Consider the following 25,657-nt stretch of genomic DNA (forward strand, 5'->3'; position numbering starts at 1 on the left):
TAGCACTGGAAACCCAGCTAAAAACACTGTGCTGGTCTAATGATGATTATTGGAGAAGAATCTATGACCACTAACTTACTAAAAAACAGCACAATCCCTAACAAAAATCTATAAACACTGTTCTTACACCTGAAGATATCTGTAGTCTTTACTCTTCATCAAAGACATTTTCATTTTCAACAGCCAGAGACCATTACAGAGATCCACAACCAATCATTGCAGAGAGTGGTAGAGTCTAATGAGAATGGATACATCTACAGAATTCTCCTGCTCAGGGAACACTATCCAAGAGGGGGCTGAGAGATCATCAGAGCCAGAGGTTCAGGGAACTTCTTCTAAGATTGTGTTTCCTAGTAATATCAGGAGAAACACACATAAAATCTCACACACATCACTGCTCAAACATGAGCTGAACAAGAATGGCACCAATATATATACAAATTAAGACAGAGAAAGGTAGGAGTACCCAGGGAAGAACACACCAATTCACTGGTACCAAAAAGCCAGTCAAGAAAACATATATATAGGTATTATTATACAGACTGAACAGGTTACATTTAGGAGTGTGTGTGTGTGTGTGTGTGTGTGTGTGTGTGTGTACATATATATTCTTAAATACGATCATTAACAATTAGAGTGAAAAGAGACCATGAATTTTAGCAAAGAGAAGGGAGTTGAAATGGGAGGTTTTGGAAGGATGAAAGGGTATGGAGAAAGGTTGAAATTAAATGGTAATTTCATAAAAAGTGATTATCAATCTTCTTGGGAACATGAAAAGAATCAGTAATCAAGAAGCAATGTAATTTTTTCAAAGGATGAACTTATTATAAGAGACAAATTTGAGTTATCGCAGTGAAAATATCTACAAGTTTATCATTGTGGTACTTATACTTGTTTCTTTATAAGTGAAAAACCAGCTTGCCTTCTACAAACATTACATCATTATTCAATATAAGGCAAGCATCATGTGAATCAATATAGATAAAACAAAATAAAGCAATAACCTGGGGCTGCTTCTCCAAATTCAAAAAGTCCTCCTTGGTCTTTCCATGGTGTGGTGATTGTTTCGCCCTTTTGTGTTTCCTCAGCTTAATTGAGTTATGAAATAAAAAAAAAAAAAAACAGACATTATGTATATTTAAACCTAGAACCCATTATGTTTAATCTACTGTTTTCCATATAATAAAGATTCTAATACTAAAGAAGTCTAACATCAATTTCAAGGGATGTGAAACAATGCCCTTCATGGCTTGATAACTCCAATTATAGAGCAATGGCACTTACACCTTCTTTGTAACTAACAGCTCTTTACTTGGACTTAAAACTTGCTCAACAAGGGGGTGAGAGTAACTGGTATTGGAAACCCAGCTTAAAACTCTGTACTCATAAAATGATTATTGTAAAATAATCTACAACCACTAATTTACTAAACAACACAATCCCTAACAATAATTGATAAACATTTGTCCTCATGTCCTAATGTAACAGGAGCCTGTATTCCTCATTAGTGCAACTTCTCTTTGCAAGACAGAAAACACTACAGCAATCCACAAGCAATGAAAACACAGACATGTGGAGCTCAGTCACAACGGATCCATCTACAAAACACTCCTGCACCTAAGGTAAGGCTCAGGGAACACTGCCCAAAAGGAGGTAGAATGATTTTAAGGGCCAGAAGATAGGGGAGCTTGCTGTAAGACTGTGTCACTCAGTACTATCAGAAGCAACACCCATAAATTCTTACTAACACGATTGACCGTATGTGACCTGACAAGAATGGCACCAATACATATGCAACTGGATACAGTAATGCCCACGGTGCCTTACATGTTTCCAAAGAAATATAGGCAACTGAGGAAAGTTAGGAACAGGAGAGCTAGCTTCCCCCAAGAAAGAATATAGCAATTGGTTGTCTTGTGCCAAAAAGCCAGCTCTAAAAACATACGTACAGGTACTATTGTACAGATTGAACATGTTATATTTAGGACTATAAGTGTGCGCACAACCTCTATACATGTAGTAGAGTTAGTCAGAAAAAGAGGGTATGGATTTTCCAGAGATAAGGAGGAATTTTTGGGAGGCTTTACAGGGAGAATAGCTGAAATTAAATTATAATCTCAAAAACAGAGAACTTCTCATGTAAAACATCAAAATAAAATAACTACAAGCAAGAAACAATCTAATTCTCCAAAAGAATGAACTTATTAGAATAACAAGCAAATTTCACACAATACAGTTAAAATTTCTATCAATTAACCAATGTGCTACTACTTGTTATTTTTTTTTAAAACAAAAAACAATCTTGCCATCTAAAAACATTACACCACTATTTAAAAGTAGGGATCATCTTGTGACTCAATGTAGAAAAACAAAGCAAAGCAATCACCTGGAGCTTCATCATCATCATCATCTTCAATAGTTATGATTTCGTCTTCCCAAACGTTAGTGACTACTTTGCCCTTGTGTTTTTTCTCAGCTTTGTTGAGGTATGAAATGAAAAAAAAATTATATATATTTAAAGCTGTTACACATTATGTTCCATTCAGTATGTATGCCAAGTAATAAATTTTAATGCTAATGCATACCCCCAATACAGTGTTGTTACAAAGTAGGTTACCATCATGTTCGTGTAATGTGTAACAATGCCCATCATGGCATGATAACCTTAAAATGCAGTAGTAGCACACATACCTTCATGTTAACCAGCAGCTCTTTACTTGGATTTAAGAGCCACTCAACAAGAGGAAGAATATGCCTGATACCGAAAACCTAGCTAAAAAATCATTGTGAGTGAAGTCATGATTCCTAGGGGTCAATCTATAACTACTATTTCAGTAAACCAGCATAATTACTAACAAGAATGTATAAATATTTGTCCTAATAACCACAGATGATTGTAGTCTTCACTCTTCATCAGGAAAACCTCTCTTTGCAAGAGACAGAAACCACTACAGAAAACCACAACCAATCAAAATGCAGACTGGTGGAGTCTAATCCAAATGAATAAATCTACAGAACAGTCCTGCACCTAAAGTAAGGCTGAGGGAACACTGCCCATGATACAATGGAAAGATTCTATGAGCCAGAGGATCAGAGTGTTTGCTATAAGACTGTGTCCACTAGTAATATCAGAAACAACAACCATAAAGTCTCACCAACATGATTGCCCAAACAGAAGCTAAACAGGAATGACACCTATACATCTACAAACTAGACACAGGAAAGTCTACCAGGCCACAACCCTATACTAAAAACATTATAGCATTATTGAATATACAGGAGTCATATTGCAAATCAATATAGATAATTTTTCTCAGTGTTACTGCTGTATTACAAAATGAAAATTAAAATATGTACATTTAAAGCGAGAAGGCATTATGTTCCATTGTCCCACCTTTACTATACTTCCTGCCTGGCTACTGGCCAATCAGCATTTTATTTATACAAAAAGACATCCCAGCATGCATGCCAAAAAGTAAAGCTTCTACTACAGTGTAGTCATGAAAAGGCCCCCACCTTGATCACTTGATATGTCACAATTCCCATTGTGGAATGACAACCCTAAGGATACATTAGTGACACACATACCCTTGGCAGTAACCAACAGCTCTTTACTTGGACTTATGACCCACTCAACAAGAGGGAGACTATGCTTGCTATTTGAAACCCAGCTAAAAGCTCAGTGCTAGTGAAGTGATGGTTATTGGAGGAAAAACTACAACCACTAATTTGCTAAACCAGTTTAATTTCCAATAAAAGTCTATAAACATTTGCCTTTACACCCACATGTAATTGTTGAGTTCACTATTCATATGCCAAAGTGAAAAGAGAAAAGTCCACAATGCATCAGCCCTATACAGTGAAATATAGGCAACCAAGGAAAGGTGGAAACCAGAGAAGTGGCCTTCCTCAAGGAAAAGTACAACAGTCAGTTGTCTGGTGCCAAAAGACCAGCCCTGGAAACATACATAGATGTAGCATTATACAGACTGGACAGGTTACATCTAGGAATACATCATATATGTATATACACATGCACATATGCATGCAATAACAATTAGTGAGGAAAGAGACCATGAATTTGAAGAGCAGGAGGGGTGTATGGTACAGTTTGGAGAGAGGAAAAGGAAAGCGAGAAAGGTTAAAATTAAATTATAATCACAACCAAGAATTTTCTCTTTTAAGACCTAAAAGAGTTTATAATCAGGTAAAAAAACATCTAATTCTCAAAAGGATTAATTTATTAGAATCACTATCTAATTTGAATTATCACAGTGAAAATTTCTATCAATTTATCACTGTGTTACTTTTAATTTTTTTTCTTAAAATGAAAAAGTCTTTCCCTCTGAAAACACTACACCAGTATTCAATACACAGGAATCATCTTGTAAGTCAATATAGATAGGTAAAGCAACACAATCACCTGGGGCTGCTGCTTCATCTTCAAAAGGTGTGGCCTGTTCTTTCCAAGGTTTGGTGACTCTCTTCCTCTTGGGTTTTTTCTCAACTTTGTTGTGTTATAAAATGAAAAACAAAAGTTATGTACATTTAAAGCCAGAACACATTGTATTAAGTATGTATGCCAATTATGAAGGTTCTAATCCTAATGTATAGACTCTAATCTTTAAAAGACTCAGGGGATACACAGCTTCATAACATGCTCATGTGATATGCAGCTTCCAGTTACATAGCAACCCAATTTAGTCAATTTTAATATTCTGATGAAGACTGATTGCCAGGCTAATTTTGATTATGTTCCCAGCAACAAATAAATAAAACCCAAATAAACCAATGAGATAGTTCAGTATCAACACCTTAACAACTTATTAATAAAGTAGTTTATTTACATAGTAAAATATACTAATTCTAACTAAACAAGCCTTTGAGTGAGAGAGATGAAACTATAAACATATTCAAGATCAACTACATTTACTTGGACTGTTTTACTTTACAAATTTAAGGAGTAGTCAGTCTACTGCTTTGTCTTTTCCATACTCAAAGATGATATAATATGCATACAATAAACTTGTGACAACAAGTATCAAAATTTTGTGCAGCTCTGACATCCTACTTTTACTTTTCATACCCCAAAAAGCCAGTCTATACTCTGCTGCCAGGGCAAATGTAACATCATTTTACTGCCACTATAACTTTCCCACTCATTTTTAACTAGTTCATCTATTTACAACCAGCTTCATCTTATTTCATTTTAAACAACTACCTTCTATTCCAGGTTTAAGGCTTAATGGTTACATTCTATACCATGACACCAAGAATCTTAATTTTAATCTGCTGAGCATACCACAAATATATGTCATGCCCCAATGAGAAATGTAGCTGATGCTCAAATGGAAGCCCCTGTCCTACTCATTGTGGTTCATATTGCTAAACAGTGCTATAAACATTACCACAGAAGGAAAGTAATCAACAAGAGACAGGTCTGTTATCCCTGTGAGCTACAATAGCCAGCTTTCTTTAAGACATGCCTACTGGCACAATAACAGCACAAATGTTATAGGACTAACAAAGTACTTTTTAATTGAATTTAAGGTCCACTCCATGAGCTGTAACTCATACCTGACACTGTTAGTGAGACCAAGAACCTGTAACAAGATGTCACATTTCAAAGGCAAAATCCTATTAACAAGGTTCAGAATAGACACAGCAATAAAACAACTCCTAACGATATATTGCTATACTCATTGATTAATTTATCACTCAAGCATCATCAGAGAAGCTTCTTTAAGTGGACAGTAATTAGCAAAGAGACCTACAACTGGACAATGTTCAGAGTGTGAGAGACTTTGGAGTGCCCAATCTTAAATAGGATGCCTGTACCACACCCTTTCCCTCAAAATTCAGGTAACTATGTGGAAAAGCAGACATAAAGATTCTAGGCAGAAGTAGAAAAGCACTTCTCCCAGATAACATTGTTCAGAAACAACAGATGAATACAAAGACACAGAAAGACGGCAACAGAATGCATAGGTCTTGTAAAAGCTCGGGTCTCACAAATCATAGCATGGAGGAGGGAAGTTGATCACAATTTCCAGCCCTAGCCAAAGGCAGGCCACATGTTCAGTAGTCAGTTAACACAAACCAAACTCAGCTCTGTGTGTGTGTGTGTGTGTGTGTGTGTGTGTGTGTGTGTGTGTGTGTGAAAGAGAGAGAGAGAGACAGAGACAGAGACAGAGAGACAGAGACAGACAGACAGACAGGGATATGGAACACAATTTGAAAGATTAGGGAGGGAAAAAGAGTATGACCAAAGTAAATTGCATGAAATTAAAAAAAATGAATAAAATCATTAAACAAAGAAAAATAATTTTAAGCAAAGATGCAACATAAGCAAAGTTTAACATACATTAGCATTTCATATAACTAAGAAATAGTCTAATCCCCCACCACCACCAAAAAAAAAAAAAACCAGATTTCTATGAGAACCAGCAACTTTGAACTAGACAGTGAAAATTTCCAGCAGTTTATCATTCAGTTACTTTCTGCATTTGTTTTCTTAAAACAGAAAAGAGTCTTTTCTTGTGACACTACACCATTATTCAAATAGAAGAATTATCTTACAAATCAATAGGTCAATATAGAAAAACAAAGCAATTACCTGGGGCTGTTTGGACATCTTTCCCTGGTCTGGCTTCATCTTCCCAAGCTTTCGTGAATCCTCTGCCCTTGGGTTTTTTCCCAGCTTTGTTGAAGTATGAAATGAAAAATAAAAATGATGTACATTTACAGATAAAACTCATTATGTTCCTGTATGTATGACAAACAATAAAGCTTCTTATCATAAAATATAGACTCTCTTCCTACAGTGTTGTGATGAAAAGGCTACCAACATGCTCACAAGATACACTGCTTTGTTGCCTGGTAGCTCAGTTTAGGTGATTTTAGTATTTTCTGTGAAGATAACCACCTAGTTATTTTTGTAAGTGTTTGTAGTTAAAGAAGAAATATCAGTATCAATACCATCAAATTTAGGTTATTAGGAAAAATTAATTTTACCTAGCAAACCTTACTAATTATAATTTAAAATGCTTTGTAGGTATATATGAAAAACACACACACACACAAATACTAACATATTGAGGGTGTTATTTTTTAAGTTGAAACAGTCTACTGTTTGTTTTTTCATTACCTAAAGACCATAGAGTATGCATAAACATGACCTGGGATAGCAAACATCCCATCTTTCTTCAGCCTTTTTATTCCACTTCTACTACTCACAAAAAAAGGACAGAGTCCATCCTCTGTTGCCAGGGCAAATATAAGATCACTAAACTGGCATCATAAATTTATCCATCATTTATAAATAATACATCTATATGCATTAGACTCATTTCATTCTTAACGACTACCTTACACTCTAAATTTTAAAAATCCAGTTTAAAAAAAAACAAAATAAAAAACAAAATTTAAAAAACCTCTACTGTTACTTACATTACTTGGTTCTTACATTCTCTTCCTGCAACAGTATAAAGATAAACAATCTGGTTCTGTAAACAGCTAGACAGTAAACATTCTGGTGTTCACATATGATCTCTTTCACATATTCTTCTTTGTCTGATTGTTTAAGAAAAACTAACCAAAGAACATAAAAAGCAATCTCATCACATATGCTGCATAGGCTGTATATTGTTCTATGTAAAGTCCAAGCTATTCTCTATGGAGGATTCACTGTTTTACTTGCTTTTTAAGTATCTTTCCAGGCTACAATGTTTTCTTCTGCTTAAGTTCCTACCTCTATCTCTCTCTGTTCCATTCAGCAAAGCATTAATCTTCTACTTTATATGAAGAGTAAAATTTGTCTTTGTGAATAATCTTAACTATACCATTACACCATCTTAAGACATTTCTTGGTGCTGAAGAGGTGGACAGCTATAAAGAGTGCTTGTGGCTACCCTTCCACAGGACCACAGTTAATTTCCAATATCTACATAAAGTGGCTCATAACTGCCTGGAATTTTACTTCCAGAGAAACAATGCTCTATTCTGTCCTCTTACAACATTGGAATGCATGTGAAAAAATACATACAGCTCAATTAAATATTTCATGTTCAAATTATTCTCAACTGAACAAGCAAATACAGGGAACTCAGGGCTAAGATGAGAAATTCAGCAACTTGCATACAAAATTCAGTACAGTGATAGAGATTATGAAAAGAACTAACCAAGAAAAAACTTAATAAATCAAAATCTAAAATTTTGTGAACGACAGGCCCTAGGAAAGGAAGGGAGAGGTATAGGCTTGAAGATCCTGAGTGTGGACGAGCTGGGAGGGACTTCAGTGTCACACCTCATCTCCTTCAATGAGAATTCCCAGTTGTGCATCACATGAATAATGAAGAAATCCAACTACAAACCAAATGGCCATAGGTATACCCTTAATGATTTACATATACACATATAAAGACAGATTAATGAAGTGACCATGTACTGGAAGGACACTATCATAATCAGACAAGACATGTAACAAAAAACAACAACAACAACAACAAAACCAAAACGCTATGCCAGCTATGGGTTATAAGTGTTGGTCAAACAGCTTTATCCCAATACTATAGGCCAGTGCTTCTCAACTTGTGGGTCATGACCCCCAAAGGGATTACACATTAGATACTTACATTGCAATTCGTAAAAGTAGCAAAGTAATAGTTATAAAGTAGCAATGAGATAATTTTATGGTTGGGAATTACCATAACGAGGTATTATATTAAAGAATCACAGTATTAGGAAGGTTGATAACTACGGCTATAGGTCATTGCAATTGCTACTGGTTAAATTCTAAAATTTGATGGAAAAAAATCTCAAAGTAGTTTTAATTTCTGAGCATACCACAAACTTTTGTCAAGGCCATGGAATAATCTAGCTGGTACTCAACTGCAAGTTTCACCCCACTGGCTATGAATCATGGTGTTAAAAGGTATTATACATATTAACAGAGGAGAAAAGTAATCTTCAATCTTACCTGTATACTAACACTGTGAATTATAATAACCACATGCCCACAAGACATGCTGATTAGTATAATACAAACACAATGTTATGGGAGTTTCCAACCATGTTTTAAATGGATTTAAGGTCCACTCCATAAGATAGAACTAATATCTGACACTGTTAAAGATACCAAGAACCTGTGACTAGATAGGTCCTGTGCTAAAGGTATAATGTAATAAAATGACTCCTAATAACTTATTGATTTATATATATATATATATATATATATATATATATATATATATATATATATATACACTCATTGATTAGTACAATCACCCAATCCTTTTCATAAAAGCTTCTTGCAGTGGATGATTAGCAAAGAGACCTACAACCTGACAACTCAGAGAATGAGACACTTTGTAGTGCTCAACTCTAAATGGGATGTCTGTATCACAGCCCTGCACACTCAAGGCTAAGGTACTGATGTGGAAGAGTAGGCAGAAATATTTGAGCCAGAGGTATAAAAGGACCTTGATGATGCAGTTATCCAAACACAAAAGAGCAGATGCACAAAAAAAACTCAAAAAGACCACAACAGAATGTACATGTCTTGTACAAGCTCAAGAATCACAAAATCTCAGCATGGAGGAGGGGAGTGGACATAAAACACAGAACTATCCAAGAATTGATAGTTTCTAGGAAAGGGAAAATCAGTTCTATTCAAAGGAGTTAACATTGGTTATATCAACTAAACTCCAAAGTAGGCTACATATTCAGAAGTAGCTAGATGACACAAATCACTCTCCCATTTTTTTATGTGTTCCATTTTTTTGGGGGGTGGGGTGGGGGTTCGAGACAGGGTTTCTCTGTGTAACTTTGGAGCCTGTCCTGGAACTTGCTCTGCAGACCAAGCTGGCCTTGAACTCACAGAGATCCACCTGGCTCTGCTTCCAAAATGCTGGGATTAAAGGCGTGCACCACCACCGCTAAGCTGTGTTTCATTTCTTAAGAAATAGAAAGGCCATCAAATTGGAGGACAGGGACATGAAGAACAATTTTGGAGGAGGTGGGAGAGGGGAAAGAATATGAACAAAATAAACCATCAATGATGAAATAAATAAAAGAATTAAAGAAAAGTAAAATATTTTCAAACAAAAGTACAACAAAATTGAAGTTTCTCATATAATAGATTTTCATATAATCAAGAAATAGTCTAATTCTTCAAAAGAAGGCTTTTCTTAGAACAACCAAAAATATTGGACTAGCACAATGAAAATTACTAGCAGTTAATCATTGAGCTACTTTCTGCATTTGTTTTCTTAAAATAGAAAGGTGTCTTTCCTTCTGAACCTCTACTCCATTATTCAATATAGAGGAATTATCATGAAAATCTATATAGGAAAACCAAAGCAATCACCTGAGGCTGTTTGGACATCTTTCCCCGGTCTGGTTTTTTCTTCCCAAGGTTTGGTAAATCCTCTGCCCTTGGGTTTTTTCCCAGCTTTGTTGAGGTATGAAATGAAAAACAAAATGGATGTACATTTACAAACAGAACTCATTATGTTCCTGTATGCATGCCAAATAATAAAGCTTCATATAACATGAAAAGGCTACAATCACGATCATTAGAGGTTCACCCTGGTAGTCTAATTCAGAAAACTTTAGTATTCTATGTGAAGATTACTTGCCAGGTTATTTGTGTCTATGTTCACAGTAAAGAGACAGAGGGAGGGAAAGAGGAGGAAGGGAGGAAGGGAGATTGATCACAATCAATGACTTCGCAATTATTTGATAAATGAATTTTACATAGCAAAAAATACTGAATTTAACTAACTACTATTTGCAAGTGAGATGTGAAATATGTACACTCACAAATATCTGTATTCAAAGCTCAATTGCTTTTATTTTTAGGGCTTTATTTTGAGTTGAAACAGTCTATGGTTTCACTTCTTTCTTACCCAAAGACCATGTAATGTGCATAAACAGGACTTGTGATACCAAATACCAATTTTTAAACAGCCTTTTAATGCCATTTTTGTTAATTACTAAGAAGAAAGTAATCTATCCCCAGCTGCCAGGGAAAATATAAGATCATTTAACTGTGGCCATAACTTTACTCCCCACTTATAACTAATTCACTTAAATATACTTGACTCATTTTTTTACAAACTGCCTTACATTTCATGTTGAAAACTCCTATTTTAAATAAAGAACTCTAGTAATATTACTCACACTCCTTGTCATCATTATCAGGATTTTTATCAGGATCAGACCACTAATACCCCATCATATTGACTTTATCACTAAATATTGTAGTGACCCTAACATGATTATTCTTGGCAATTTCTGGATCTCTTCTGTCCCCAAACAACCGTGTCTCTGTCTACCTTCAAATCAATATTTGCTATCTCTCATTTCAGAACAAAAGATCATGTTTTATACTCTCAATGCAATGTTTAGCCAAAGTTCCCTCTATTTTCATGCACATCATTAGGCTCCTGCTGGATTTGCTCTCTTTCTGATGCAACTTGCACTCAACTATCTACCTCCACCAATATTTCTAAATGAAACATCCCTTTCTTCAACACTCCTGAGTAGTGACTCAGATCTCACCTCCAAGTCATTTGTCATCAGCTTCCTCTAGCAGAATCAACAGACTAGAGGTTAGCATTGTGAAGAGCTAGGCCATATACAGTCTCTGTCACATAAACCTATTTGTGTGCTATTAAAAATAAACCAATGAACATAAAAAACAATCACGTCACAACCACATGGGCTGGATAAGACTCTGAAAATTCCACACTAATCTCCAAGAATGAGTCACCCTTGTAATTGATTTTATGGTATATTGTCATTCTATAGTGTTTTCTTCTACTTAAGTTACTACCTCTATCTTTCTCTGCTTCATTCAGCAAATGACTCAACCCTCCACTTTATATGAAGACTAATGTCTATTTTTATGAATGACCTTAACTATTCCATCACACTATCTTAAAACATTCCTGGGGACTTGAAGGGATGGTTGAGCAGTACAAGAGACCAGCCCCCAGCTTCTGTCCGCCCCCGAACTCCCATCTAGACCAGAGATGAGTGCCTGGGTTATAGTCAGAGAGGCAACTGTGCCTGGGTCCCACCTGGCCACACCAGGAGGACCTGACTAACTTGGCCCCAGTTTCCGGCCAATCGGCAGGCCCTGCAGGAAGGCTCCCCTTTTCCAAGACTGCAGGCAGACACTGCAGTCTCCACACCCTGCCCCCACACCCATTTGCCCGAGACGCCAGCCACTTTCTGAGACTCAGAGACCAGCCCCAAGCTTCCATTCTGTCCTGGAACTCCCATCTGGACAAGAGGAGCTCCCATCTGGACAAAATAAGGAGACCCCAGAGACTACCTGATACTCAGAGTCCAGCCCCCCAGGTCCTATCCGGCCAGCACTCTCATCTGGACCAGAGCTCCCATCTGGCACAGAACTTCCATCTGGACCAGAGAGAGGCTCCCTAAATCTGTCAACTTTCTCTGGACCAAGTACACTGATAAGACCAAGAAAGAACACAAGAGGAGATGGGCAGACGTCAAGGCAGAGAAGTACATACAACAAAATAAAGAGCAATACAGCATCACCAGAACTTAGCCCTCCTCCAACAGCTAGACCTGAATATCACGGAATGGAAGACAAAGAAAACAACCTTATAAGTAACATCATGAAGAGGCTAGAGCCTTATATAGAAGTAATCAAAAATAAAGTAGAGGAACAGACAAACAAAAAATGGGAAGAACGCTATAAAAAACTAGAGGAAAGGACAATTAAAGCAGAAGAAAACAATAAGTACCTGAAAGAAAATCATGAAAAAGCAAGGGAGACAATCCAAGACCTGAAGAGGGAAATACAAAAAATGAAGATGACACTAGCAGAAGGAATGTTGGAAATAGAAAATCTGAGTAAACAAACAGGAACTTCAGAGGCAAGTATAACCAACAGAATGCAAGAGATGGAAGAGAGGACCTCTGGTGTTGAAGATACGGTAGAAGAAATAGATTCATCAGTCAAAGAAAACACTAAAACCAACAAAGTGATGACCCAAAATGTCCAGGAAATTTGGGACACCATGAAAAGACCAAACATACGAGTAATAGGGATAGAGGAAGGAGAAGAATACCAACTCAAAGGCACAGAAAATATAACTAAAAACAAGATCATTGAAGAAAACATTCCCAACTTAAAGAAGGAAATGCCTATGAAGATACAAGAAGCCTATAGAACACCAAACAGACTAGACCCCAAAAAAAGTCCCCTCGCCACATAATAATTAAACAACTAAACGTACAGAATAAAGAAAGAATATTAAGGGCAGCAAAGGAAAAAGGCCAAGTGATTTATAAAGGCAAAGCCATCAGAATAACACCCAATTTCTCAATGGAGACTTTTAAAGCCAGAAGGACCTGGACAGATATAATGCAGACACTAAGAGACCATGGATGCCAGCCTAGACTAATATACCCAGCAAAACTTTCAATCATCATAGATGGAGTGAACAAGACCTTCCAAGACAAAACCAGATTTAAACAATACTTATTCACAAACCCAGCCCTACAGAAAGCACTAGAAGGAAAATTCCAACCTAAGGAAGGCAGATACACCCATGAAAACACAGGCAATAGATAACACCACAGCAGTAAACCCCAATGAAGAAAAGTACACACACACTACCACCAAAAAATAAAAATAACAACAGAAACGAACAATCACTGGTCATTAATATCCCTTAATATCAATGGAGTTAATTTACCTATACAAAGACACAGACTAACAGAATGGATAAAAAAACAGGACCCATCTTTCTGCTGCATACAAGAAACACACCTTAAATTCAAAGAGAGACACCTCCTAAGAATAAAAGGCTGGGAAAAGACTTTCCAATCAAACGGTCTTAAGAAGCAAGCTGGTGTAGCCATCCTAATATCCAGCAAAATAGACTTCAAACTAAAATCAATCAAAAGAGATGATGAAGGACATTACATACACATCGCAGGAAAGATGCACCAAGATGAAGTTTCAATTATAAACAAGGGCAACCACATATGTAAAAGAAACATTACTAAAGCTTAAATCACATATAAAAGCCCACACACTAATAGTGGGAGACTTCAACACCCCACTTTCACCCCTGGACAGATGGCCAAATTGAAACTTAACAGAGACATAATGGTCTTAACTGATGTTGTGGCTCAAATGGACTTATTTGATATCAACAGAACATTCCACCCAAACAAAAAAGAATATACCTTCTTCTCAGCACCCCATGGAACCTTCTGTAAAATCGACCACATGCTAGGCCACAAAACAAATCTAAACAGATACAAAACAATAGGAATAACCTCCTGTGTTCTATTAGACCACCATGGTTTAAAGTTAGATTTCAACAACAGAAAAAACTACAGAAATCCTACAATCTCATGGAAACTGAATAATGCTCAACTGAATCACCAATGGGTTAAGGAAGAAATAAAGAAAGAAATTAAAGACTTCCTAGAGATCAATGAAAATGAATACACCACATACCCAAACTTATGGGATACTATGAAAGCAGTGCTAAGAGGGAAATTGATAGCACTGAATGCCCACATAAAGAAGCTGGAGAAATCTCATGCTAGTGACTTGAAAGCACACCTGAAAGCCCTTGCACAGAAAGAAGAAAGGTCTCCCAGGAGGAACAGATGCCAGGAAATTATCAAATTGAGAGCTGAAATCAATAAAATAGAAATAAAGAGAACAATACAAAGGATTAATGAAACAAAGAGTTGGTTCTTTGAGAAGATCAACAAGATAGACAAGCCCTTATCCAAACTAACCAAAAGACACAGAGAGAGCATCCAAATTAACAAAATCAGAAATGAAAAGGGGGACATAACAACAGACAATGAGGAAGTCCAGAGAATCATCCGGTCATACTTCAAAAACCTCTACTCCACAAAACTGGAAAATCTAAAAGAAATGGATAATTTTCTGGATAGGTACCACATACCTAAGTTAAATCAAGACCAGATAAACCATTTAAATAGTCCAATAACCCCTAAGGAAATAGAATCAGTCATTAAAAGTCTCCCAACCAAAAAAAGCCCAGGACCTGATGGTTTCACTGCAGAATTCTACCAGATCTTCAAAGAAGACTTAATACCAATATTCTTTAAATTGTTCCACACAATAGAAGTATATTACCTAACACTTTCTATGAGGCTACAATTACCCTGATTCCTAAACCAAACAAAGATGCAACAAAGAAAGAGAACTACAGACCAATCTCCCTCATGAACACTGATGCAAAAAATACTCAATAAAATTCTGGCAAACAGACTTGAAGAACACATCAAAACAATTATCCACCATGATCAAGTAGGCTTCATCCTAGGCATGCAAGGGTGGTTCAACATATGAAAGTCCATCAATGTAATACACCATATAAACAAACTCAAAGAAAAAAAACACATGATCATCTCACTAGATGCAGAAAAGGCATTTGACAAAATCCAACAATCCTTTATGATAAAGGTCTTGGAGCAATCAGGAATACAGGGAACATACCTAAACATAATAAAGGCAATCTACAGCAAGCCAACAGCCAACATCAAATTAAATGGAGAGAAACTCAAAGCAATACCACTAAAATCAGGAACAAGGCAAGGCTGTCCCCTCTCCCCCTACTTATTCAATATAGTACTTGAAGTTCTAGCCAGAGCTATAAGACAACATAAAGAGATTAAGGGGATACAAATTGGAAAGGAAGAAGTCGAGCTCTCCCTATTTGCAGAAGACATGTTAATATACATGAGTGACCCCAAAAATTCAACCAAGGAACTGATACAGCTAATTAAATCCTTCAGCAAAATTGTAGGATACAAGATCAACTCAAAAAAACCAGTATTCCTTCTATATACAATAGACAAACAGGCTGAGAAGGAAATCAGAGATACATCACCCTTTACAATAGCCACAAATGATTTAAAATACCATGGGGTTATGCTAACTAAGCATGTGAAGGACCTATATGACAAGAACTTTAAGTCCCTGAAAAAAGAAATTGAGGAAGATGTCTGAAAATGGAAAGATCTCCCATGCTCATGGATAGGCAGGATTAACATAGTAAAAATGGCGATCTTACCAAAAGCAATCTACAGATTCAATGCAATTCCCATCAAATTACCAACACAATTCTTCACAGATCTGGAAAGAATAAAACTGAACTTCATATGGAAAAACAAAAAACCCAGGATAGCCAAAAGAATCCTGTACAATAAAACAACCTCTGGAGGCATCACAATCCCCGACCTCAAGCTCTACTATAGAGCTACCTTAATAAAAACAGCTTGGTGCTGGCATAAAAACAGACATGTGGACCAATGGAATCGAATTGAAGACCCTGACATTAATCCACACACCTATGAACATATAATTTTTGACAAAGAAGCCAAAAATGTACAATGGAAAAAGAAAGCATCTTCAACAAATGGTGCTGGCATAACTGGATGTCAATGTGCAGAAGGCTGCAAATAGATCCATATCTGTCACCGTGCACAAAACTTAAATCCAAGTGGATCAAGACGTCAACATAAATCCAGCTACTCTGAACCTGATAGTAGAGAAAGTAGGAAGTACTCTTGAATGCATTGGCACCGGGGATCACTTTCTAAATATAACACCAGTAGCACAGACACCGAGAGAAACAATGAATCAATGGGACCTGTTGAAACTGAGAAGCTTTTGTGGAGCAAAGGACATGGTCACTAGAACAAAGCGACAGCCTACAGAATGGGAAAAGTTCTTCACCAACCCCACATCTGACAAAGGGCTGATATCCAGAATACATAAAGAACTCAAGAAATTAGACATCAAAATGCCCAACAGTCCAATTAAGAAATGGGCTATAGAACTAAACAGAGAATTCTCCACAGAGGAAGTTCAAATGGCTGAAAGACATTTAAGGAATTGCTCAAAATCCCTAAGTATCCAGGAAATGCAAATCAAAACAAGTCTGACATACCACCTTACACCTGTCAGAATGGCTAAGATCAAAAGCACAGAAGACAGCTAATGCTGGAGAGGGTGTGGAGCAAGGGGAACTCTCCCCCACTGCTGGTGGGAATGCAAGCTTGTACAGACACTTTGGAAATCAATATGGCGCTTCTTTAAAAAAATGGAAATCCATCTCCCCCAAGACCCAGCTGTAGCACTCTTGGGCATATACCCAAGGAATGCTCAATCATACCACAAGGGCATTTGCTCAGCTATGTTCATGTCAGCATTGTTTGTTTGTAATAGTCAGAACCTGGAAACAACCTAGATGCCCTTCAACTGAAGAATGGATAAAAAAAATAAGGTACATATACACAATGGAGTACTACTCAGCAGAGAAAAACAATGACATCATGAGGTTTGCTGGCAAATGGGTGGATCTAGAAAAAATCATCCTGAGTGAGGTAACCCAGACTCAGAAGGACAAACATGAAATGTACTCACTCATAGGAAGATACTAGATGTAAAACAAAGATGACTAGACTGCTACACAACTCCAGGGAGGCTACCTAGAAAACGGGACCCTAGGAAAGACCCAAGGATCACCCAATGATAGAGAAATGGATGAGATATACATGAACAACCTGGATGAGAGTGGGAGTAATGAAGGGCAAGATTTGAGGGAAAGAAAGCTTACGGGAGCAGGAGAACCCAGCTGGATCAAGAACAGAAAGGGAGAATGAGGAATAACAGACCATGATAAATGAAGACCACATGAGACCAGGAATAGGCAGAGTGCTCGAGAGGTCCCCAGAAATCCACAATGATATATCCTCTGTAGTCTGCTGGCAATGGTCGAGAGAAAGCCTGATCTGACCTAGTCTGGTGATAAGATGGCTAAACACCCTAACAGTCGTCTTGGAACTCTCATCCAATAACTGATGGAAGTGGATGCAGAGATCCTCAGCCAGGCCCCAGGTGGAGCTCCAGGTGTCCAACTGTCGAGAAAGAGGAGGGTCTGCAAGAGCGTGAATTGTTGAATCCAAGATTGCAAAAAGCACAGGGACAAATAGCCAAATGAATGGAAGCACATGAATTATTAACCAAAGGCTGTGGAGCCCCCAGCTGGATCAGGCCCTCTGGATAAGTGAGACAATTGAATAGCTTGATCTGTTTGGGAGGCACCCAGTCTGTGGGACCAGGATCTGTCCTTAGTGCATGAGCTGTCTGTTTGAAACCTTGGGCTTACACAGGGACACTTTGCTCAGTCTGGGAGGGGGTGACAGGACCTGCCTGTACTGTATCCACCAGGTTTAAATGAATCCCCAGGGGTGCCTTGATCCTGGAGGACATGGGAATGGAGGGGAGGGTCTGGGAGGAAGGTGGCGGTGGGGGCGGGAGGGGGGAGGACAGAGGGGACCCCATGGCTGATGTATAAAATTTAAAACACATAATAATAAAGAAAAAAAATTTTAAAAAAATATGCTGCCTTTACAAAGGACCAGAGTTTATTTTCAACACTTGTTATCAAATGGTTCACAACTACATTTCAGAGTAACTACAGTTCCAGAGGATCCAATATCCTGTTTTGTCCTCTGAAGATGCTTGCATGTAAGTGTAAAAACATTAGCAGACACACATACAGATGATTAAAAAATCTTTTTTAAGTTCCTAACTCATCCACAAGGAAATCCAAAGACACTTAAATGGTAAAAATTTGGGATGAAGAATTCAAAAGTCTAGTTTTAAGGATGACTAATTATCCCAAATTGGAATCAAACGAAGAGATAAGCAGTTAATTGATGAGAAATGTAGCATCTTGCATAGATAACTAAACATAGTGATTTTGAACAAGTTATCTAGGCAAAGAAAACTAATTAAATCAAAATTTAAAACTCAATACACAACTGGCCCCAGGCAGGGAGAAGGAGAAGATATAGGCCTGCAGGTGGTGAGTGAAGAAGATCAGATAGGGACTATGAGTGTCATATCTCATCTCCTTCAGGAGGAATCACCAGTTGCATAGCATATCTATAAGTAATGAAGATAATCTGCAACAACTGAATGACCATAGGCACATGGGAGAACAATGAAAGAAATATCTTGATAGGAGTAGACATTATGGGGTAAGGGAGAAACCTGGTGCTAGGGAAATTCCCAGGAATCCACAAGGACAAACTCAGATTAGACCACTAGCAATAGTGGAGAGGGTGCCTGAACTGGCCTGGTAATCAGATTGGTGAATACCTAACTGTCATCATAGAGTCTTCATCCAGTAACTGATGGAAGCAGATGCAGAGATCCATAGCCAAGCACCAGATCAAGCTCCGCGAGTCCAATCGAAGAGCGGGATGAGGGATTACATGAGCAAGGGTGTCAAGATCATGATGGGGAAATCTACAGAGACAACTGAACCAATCTCGTAGGAACTCATGAACTTTAGACCACCAGCTGTGGAACGTGCATGGTAACGAACTAGACCTCCTGCATGTGAGAGACAGTTGTGTAGCTGGGTCTGTTTAAGGGGCCCCCTTGTAGTGTGATCAGGATTTATCCCTGGTGCATGAGATGGCTTTCTGGATCCCATTATGTCGGACACCTTGCTCATCCTTGATGCAAGGGGGAGGGTCTTGGTCCTGCCTTAACTGAATGTACCAGACTTACCCTTTTGGAGGGAATGAGGGATTGGCCTTGGGGGAAAGCCAAGGCAAGGGAGTGGGAGGAGGGATGAGAGGGGGATCTGTGGTTGGTATGTAAAATGAATAAAAAAAAAAAATTAAGAAAAAAATAACACTATCACAATAAGGAGGGATCTACTATCATGGCCTGATAACTTCCTAAAGGCACATCTCCCAGTGTCAATGTCTCCAGAATTAAATTTTAAAATATGACTTTGGGAAGTTACTTTGGAGATTTAATGTCCACCTCAATAATTTCTGTATAAAAATACCCTGTTAGTAAACTAGAATTGTTACACTCCCCCAAAAAAAGATTAATCATGTAGGCCAAACTAAAAAACTACACAGATTAAAGGTTGTAGGAGAAAGGAGTAAAGATCTGAGTTAGGAAGTGGGGAAGAATATCTAACAAGAAACACTTTCAAAGAACCAATATGGAAACTTACTGTAGTATAAGCTTCCTGAAACATATACATATTCTCACCCATATATAAAAAAAGTTTAGCCAGGCAGTGGTGGCGCACACCTGTAATCCCAGGACTCAGGAGGCAGAGGCAGGTGGATCTCTGTGAGTGTGAGGCCAGCCTAGTCTACAAAGCGTGTTCCAGGACAGCCTCCAAAGCTACAGAGAAACCCTGTCTCAAAAAACCAAAAACAACAACAAAAAAGTTTAAATGATCATGTAAAAGAGGGAAATAACCCCAACTAGACAACAACTATTACCAAAACTCCCCTGTAATACAATAAATGGGTTACCACAGTTTAGACAAAGATTGTGTTAGACAAAGATGTCCCAGGGAACCCACTCCCAATACTATAGGCCACTGCCAAAGCTATTAATTACCCTCATCAACTTGATGGCAAGAATCTCAAGATAGTTTTAATTTATTGAACAAAGCATATACTTCTGTCATAGAGTATGGAGAAACCTAGCTGCTATTTAAATGGAAGCTTCAGCACTAATGACTATGATTTATAGTGCTAGTAATCATCAGTCTGAATCATTTATTAATCCTGTGACCTACTGTATCAACCTGCTGGCAACATACACTGGTACAATAGTGATACAACTGTAATAGGGAAAACCAGCTGTTTTTTATTGGAATTAGGGCCCACTCCATGAGATGGAACCCATATTTGACACTGTTAATATGGATAAGGTCACACAACTTAGTGAAAGTCCCACTAGTATGATTCTGCTAAATGGATACAGTAATAAACCCACCCCCTAAAGGCATATTTTTATACATATTGGTCACCATAATGCCAAAAACTCTTCAGAGAAGTTTCTTGCACTATATGGTAATAGCATAGGCACCAACAACTGAACAATCTGCAGAGAGTGAGAAACTTTGGAGTGTTGTACGCTAAGTGGGATAGTTGTATCACACTGTTCCCCTAAAGGCTCAGGGATCTATATGGAAGAAGAAGCAGAAAGATTCTACCCAGAGGTGGAAAAGGACTTCCACCAGACAATATTTTTCAGAAATGACAGAGTAGACAAACACATGAAATCAGAAAGACTGTAACAGAATGCACAAGATGAGTATAAGCTCAAACCTGACAAATTCTTAGCATGGATGAGGAGAAGTGGGCACAAAGTCCCAGTCTTAGCAAACTGATTCACAACTGATAGCTGCTGGGAAAGGGAAAATCAGCTTTCTTCATTGGAGTAACACTAGGTAGGTATATCAACCATGTTGCAAGGCAGGCAATATGTTCAGGAATAGTTGACTAACACAAGACAGACTCCCAATGCTTTTTATGTGATTTTCATTTTTTTAAGAGAGAGAAATAACATGAAGTTTAAAGGATAGGATGGTGGAAGATGATCTGAGATGAGCTAGGACAGGGGAAAGAATATGGTAAAATAAAATTCTACAAAAAATTTCAAAGAATAAATAACAGCAATAAACACAGAAAAACAATTTTAACCATAAATGCCACAAAAATCAAAGTTTTACAAATAATATAATTTTATATCATCAAGAAACAGTTTTTATTCTCTAAAATAAAGGCAATGGTCTAATTCTTCAAAGAGGAGGCTTTCATTAGAACAAACAGCAATGTTGTATAGTAGCACACTGAAAATTTTGAGCAGTTAATCATTAGGCTATTTTCTGTATTTGTTTCTATTAGATAAAGAGTCTTTCCTTCTGAAACACTACAGCATTATTCAATGTAGAGGAATTAATATTCAAATCAAAATATAAAAACAGCAATCACCTGGAGCTGCTTGGTTATCTTTTCCAGATCTGGCTTCATCTTGCCCAGGTTTGGCGAATCCTCTGCCCTTGGTTTTTCCCCCAGCTTTGTTGAGATATAAAATGAAAAAAATTAGAATGCACTTGGGAACTGTGATATTTGCTATTTTGATACCAAAAGCAAAGCCATAAGTAATAAACTAAATTTTCTGGACTGGTTAGATATCTACCTCCAACATAGTTCACTTTAAAATAAAAATAAAGAGTTTTACATTTATTTTTAAAAAATGAAAAACAATTGTGTACATTTAAAGCTAAAACACCTTATGCCCTGGTATGGATGTCAAATAAAACTTCCTATAATAAAATACAGACTATCTTATAGTGTTGTCATGAAAAGGTACCATTATGCTCACATGATACACAGCTTTCAGTTATCTGGTAACCCAATTTAGACAATTTCAATCCTTCGTGTTAAGAATAGCTGCCATGTTCTTTGTGTCAATGTTCACACTTTAACAAATAGAGAGATTTCAATTTCAACACCTTTACAATTTGATTATCAGATAAAAAGGACTTTACATAGCAAAATGTACCAATTCTAAATAGAGGTATGACACACACACACAAACATATACATGCACATAGCCTAATATATCTGTGTTCAAAGATTAACTACTCCCATTTTAAGGGGTTTATTTTATAACTTAAAACAATCTATAGTTTTATTTCTTCTGTGCTCAAAGCTATTCATAAATAGGACCAGTGATGAAAACTATTCCATCTTTTGCAGCATTTTTATTCTACTTCTACTCACAAAAATGGGACGTAGTCTATTCTCAGTTACCAGGGCAAATATAAGATCAACTGCTGCCAAAAGTCTATACTTTATTTACAACTAATTTCACCTATATACACCAGACTCTTCTTGTTTTATTCTTAACCTTACTTACATTCCAGGTTCAAAACTCCCAATTTAAAGAACTCTAGTAATGTTACTCACATTAGTTTTTCTTTTCATAGTCTCCCTGTCATTAGTTTCAGGATGTTGACCAGGACCATACCACTTATGCCTTATTACTTTGACATCATCATTAAAGAGTCCAGCTAATACCCTGAAATGGTTATTCTTGGCAATTTCTGGATCTCTTCTGTCTTCAAGACAACAGAGTCTGTTGTAGAATATTATTTTAAAGAGTGCTACTTTAGTTTATGTTGCATTTATTTAACTCTGTGAAGCTGTGTTACTGTTCCTGTCTAAAATACCTGAAGGTCTAATAAAGATCTGAATGGCTAATAGGAGGTAGGAGAAAGGATAGGTGGGGGTGGCAGGCAGAGAGAATAAATAGAAGGAGAAATCTGAGGGAAGAGGGAGAGAAGTAGCCAGAGAAAGAGGAGGACTCAAGGAGAATAGCCAACCAGTTACACAGCAAGCCACAGAGTAAGAGTAAGATTTACAGAAGTAAGAAAAGACAAGACCAAAGACAAATGCTAGACAGAATAATTTAGGAAAAGCCAAGCTAAGGATTATTTTCTATTCTTAATTGAGAATAAGCCACTGTTGTGTGATTTGAGAGCTGGGTGGCAGGCCTCCAAAAAGAGAAAAAGAAACAAACAAACAACAACAACAAGGTCTCTTTGTCCACCCTTCCTGATAATGTTTTACACTCTCGTTACAATGTTTAGCCACAGTTCCCTCTATTTTCTTTTTTGTTTTTTCTTTTTCTTTCTTTCCCTTTTTATTTTATTTTATTTTTTTTTGGTTTTTCGATACAGGGTTTCTCTGTGTAGCTTTGCGCCTTTCCAGGAACTCACTCTGTAGACCAGGCTGGCCTCAAACTCACAGAGATCCGCCTAGCTCTGCCTCCCGAGTGCTGGGATTAAAAGTGTGCACCACCACCGCCTGGCAAATGTTTTGTTTATTTTTATTTTATTTTTTGTTTTTTCAAGACAGGGTTTCTCTGTGTAGCTTTGCGCCTTTTCTAGAACTCACTTGGTAGCCCAGGCTGGCCTCAAACTCACAAAAATCCACCTGGTTCTGCCTTCTGAGTACTGTGACTAAAGGCCTGCGCCACCACCACCCTGCTATTTAAATCTTTTTTTTTTTTTTTTTTTTTTTTTTTTTTTTGGTTTTTTGAGACAGGATTTGGAGCCTGTCCTGGACTAACTCTGTACACCAGGCTGGCCTCGAACTCACAAAGATCCACCTGCCTCTGCCTCTGCCTCTGCCTCCCGAGTGCTGGGATTACAGGCGTGAGCTGCAGGGCTCCCTCTATTTTCATCCAAACCATTAGGTTTCTTTTGGCCTTATTCTATTCCTAGTACAACTTGAACTCAACTGTCCACCTCCATCAACAGCTCTAAATGAAGTATCCCTTCCTTCTACAACCCTGAGCAGTAAGCTCACCTCCAAGTCATTTATCATCAACTTGCTCTAGTCAGAAGCAACAGAATAAAGGTTAAAAATCTAGTTTTGTAGAGAGCTAGACGGGAAGCATTCTGAGTTCCATTTGGTTTCTCATATGTTCTTCTTTGATTGATTTTAACAAAAACAAACCAAAGAACACACACAAAAAAATCTTATCATATAAGTACATGGAATAGATATAGCCTGCTCTCTGTAACATCCAAGATAATCTCAAAAGAAGAGTTGCTGCTGTAATTTATTTCTAAGTAGATTCCTACAATGTTTTATTCTGGTTAAGTCTCTCTTTCTGCTACATTCAGCAAAAGCTTTCAATGTCCCACTTTATATGAAAGTAGACTATAAGCTATCTTTGTGAATGACCTGAGTTATCCCCACTATACTACCTTAAAACTATGCTTGAGGTTGACTATGGGGTTCAAAAGGCAAGAGTTCTTGTTGCTTCACTTGCAGAAGACCAGAGGTTCATTTCTAACACCCATACCAAGTGGAGAACAACTGCCTTTAATTCTAGCTCCAGAAAATTCCAATGCCCTCTTCTGTCCTCTGGGGACACCTCCATGTGTGCAAAAACACATGTGATGACACACAGATAAATAAAAAATACGCATTTTAAACTTTCTAATTCCCCAATAACCAAATCCCCAAATAGTTAATTAGTAAAAATACAAGATAAACAATTCAAAAGTCCAATTTTAAAGATGATTTATGAGCCCAAAATGGATATAATGAACAGAAAAATTCAGGCAGTCTGTTCAGAAATAAGATGAGAAACTCAGTAACTTGCATAGAAAATTAAACAGAGAGTGATTTTGAATAAAAGATCTAGGCACAGAAAACCAAATAAATCAAAATTTAAAACTCAATTTACAACTGTTCTCAGGCAGGGATGAGGAAGAGATATAGACCTGAAGACTATGAGTGTGGTAAGACAAACAAGGACTTTGAGTGTCATACCTCATCTCTTTCAGGAGGAATCACAAATTTCATAGTTAATCTATGAATAAGGAAAAGAGCCTGCAACACACTGAATGGCTATAGACATACTTAAAAAGATTAATCATGTAGACCAAAAAATTTACATGAATTAAATGGGGTGAGGAATTGAAGAATAGAGGTAGAATTGTGGGGAGGGATATTTAAAAAGGGAAGCCCTTCAAAAGGGCCATAATAAAACCTATTGTAATAGAAATTCCTAGAAATAGGTATATTAAAAAAGTTACAATAGAGTGACCATGCAATAGAGGGATCCTCCCTCCCTCCAAGCAGACACCACTCATTACCTAATAAAAACCTATTTTAGAAATGGGTCACCACCTTTGGAAGTTCTGGCCAAAGCTTTCTCACAGATCCCCCTCCCTAATACACTACAAGCCACTGGTAATGCTATTGG

General features: G+C 37.3%; 1 protein-coding gene across 1 annotated transcript in view; it reads right to left on the reverse strand.

Annotated features, from left to right (window-relative positions):
• Scml2 (Scm polycomb group protein like 2) overlaps positions 1-25,657 on the reverse strand; it is a 102,151-nt gene that overhangs the window by 35,371 nt on the left and 41,123 nt on the right. Inside the window, exons 10-15 of the mRNA XM_036175461.1 lie at positions 21,862-21,945; positions 10,367-10,450; positions 6,617-6,700; positions 4,424-4,507; positions 2,387-2,476; positions 1,005-1,088 (exon numbers count right to left, since the gene is read on the reverse strand). Coding sequence (XP_036031354.1) covers positions 1,005-1,088; positions 2,387-2,476; positions 4,424-4,507; positions 6,617-6,700; positions 10,367-10,450; positions 21,862-21,945 — 510 coding nt within the window. The remainder of the gene's footprint in view (positions 1-1,004; positions 1,089-2,386; positions 2,477-4,423; positions 4,508-6,616; positions 6,701-10,366; positions 10,451-21,861; positions 21,946-25,657) is intronic.

This window comes from Onychomys torridus, chromosome X, assembly GCF_903995425.1.
Source record: "Onychomys torridus chromosome X, mOncTor1.1, whole genome shotgun sequence".
Taxonomy (NCBI): domain Eukaryota; kingdom Metazoa; phylum Chordata; class Mammalia; order Rodentia; family Cricetidae; genus Onychomys; species Onychomys torridus.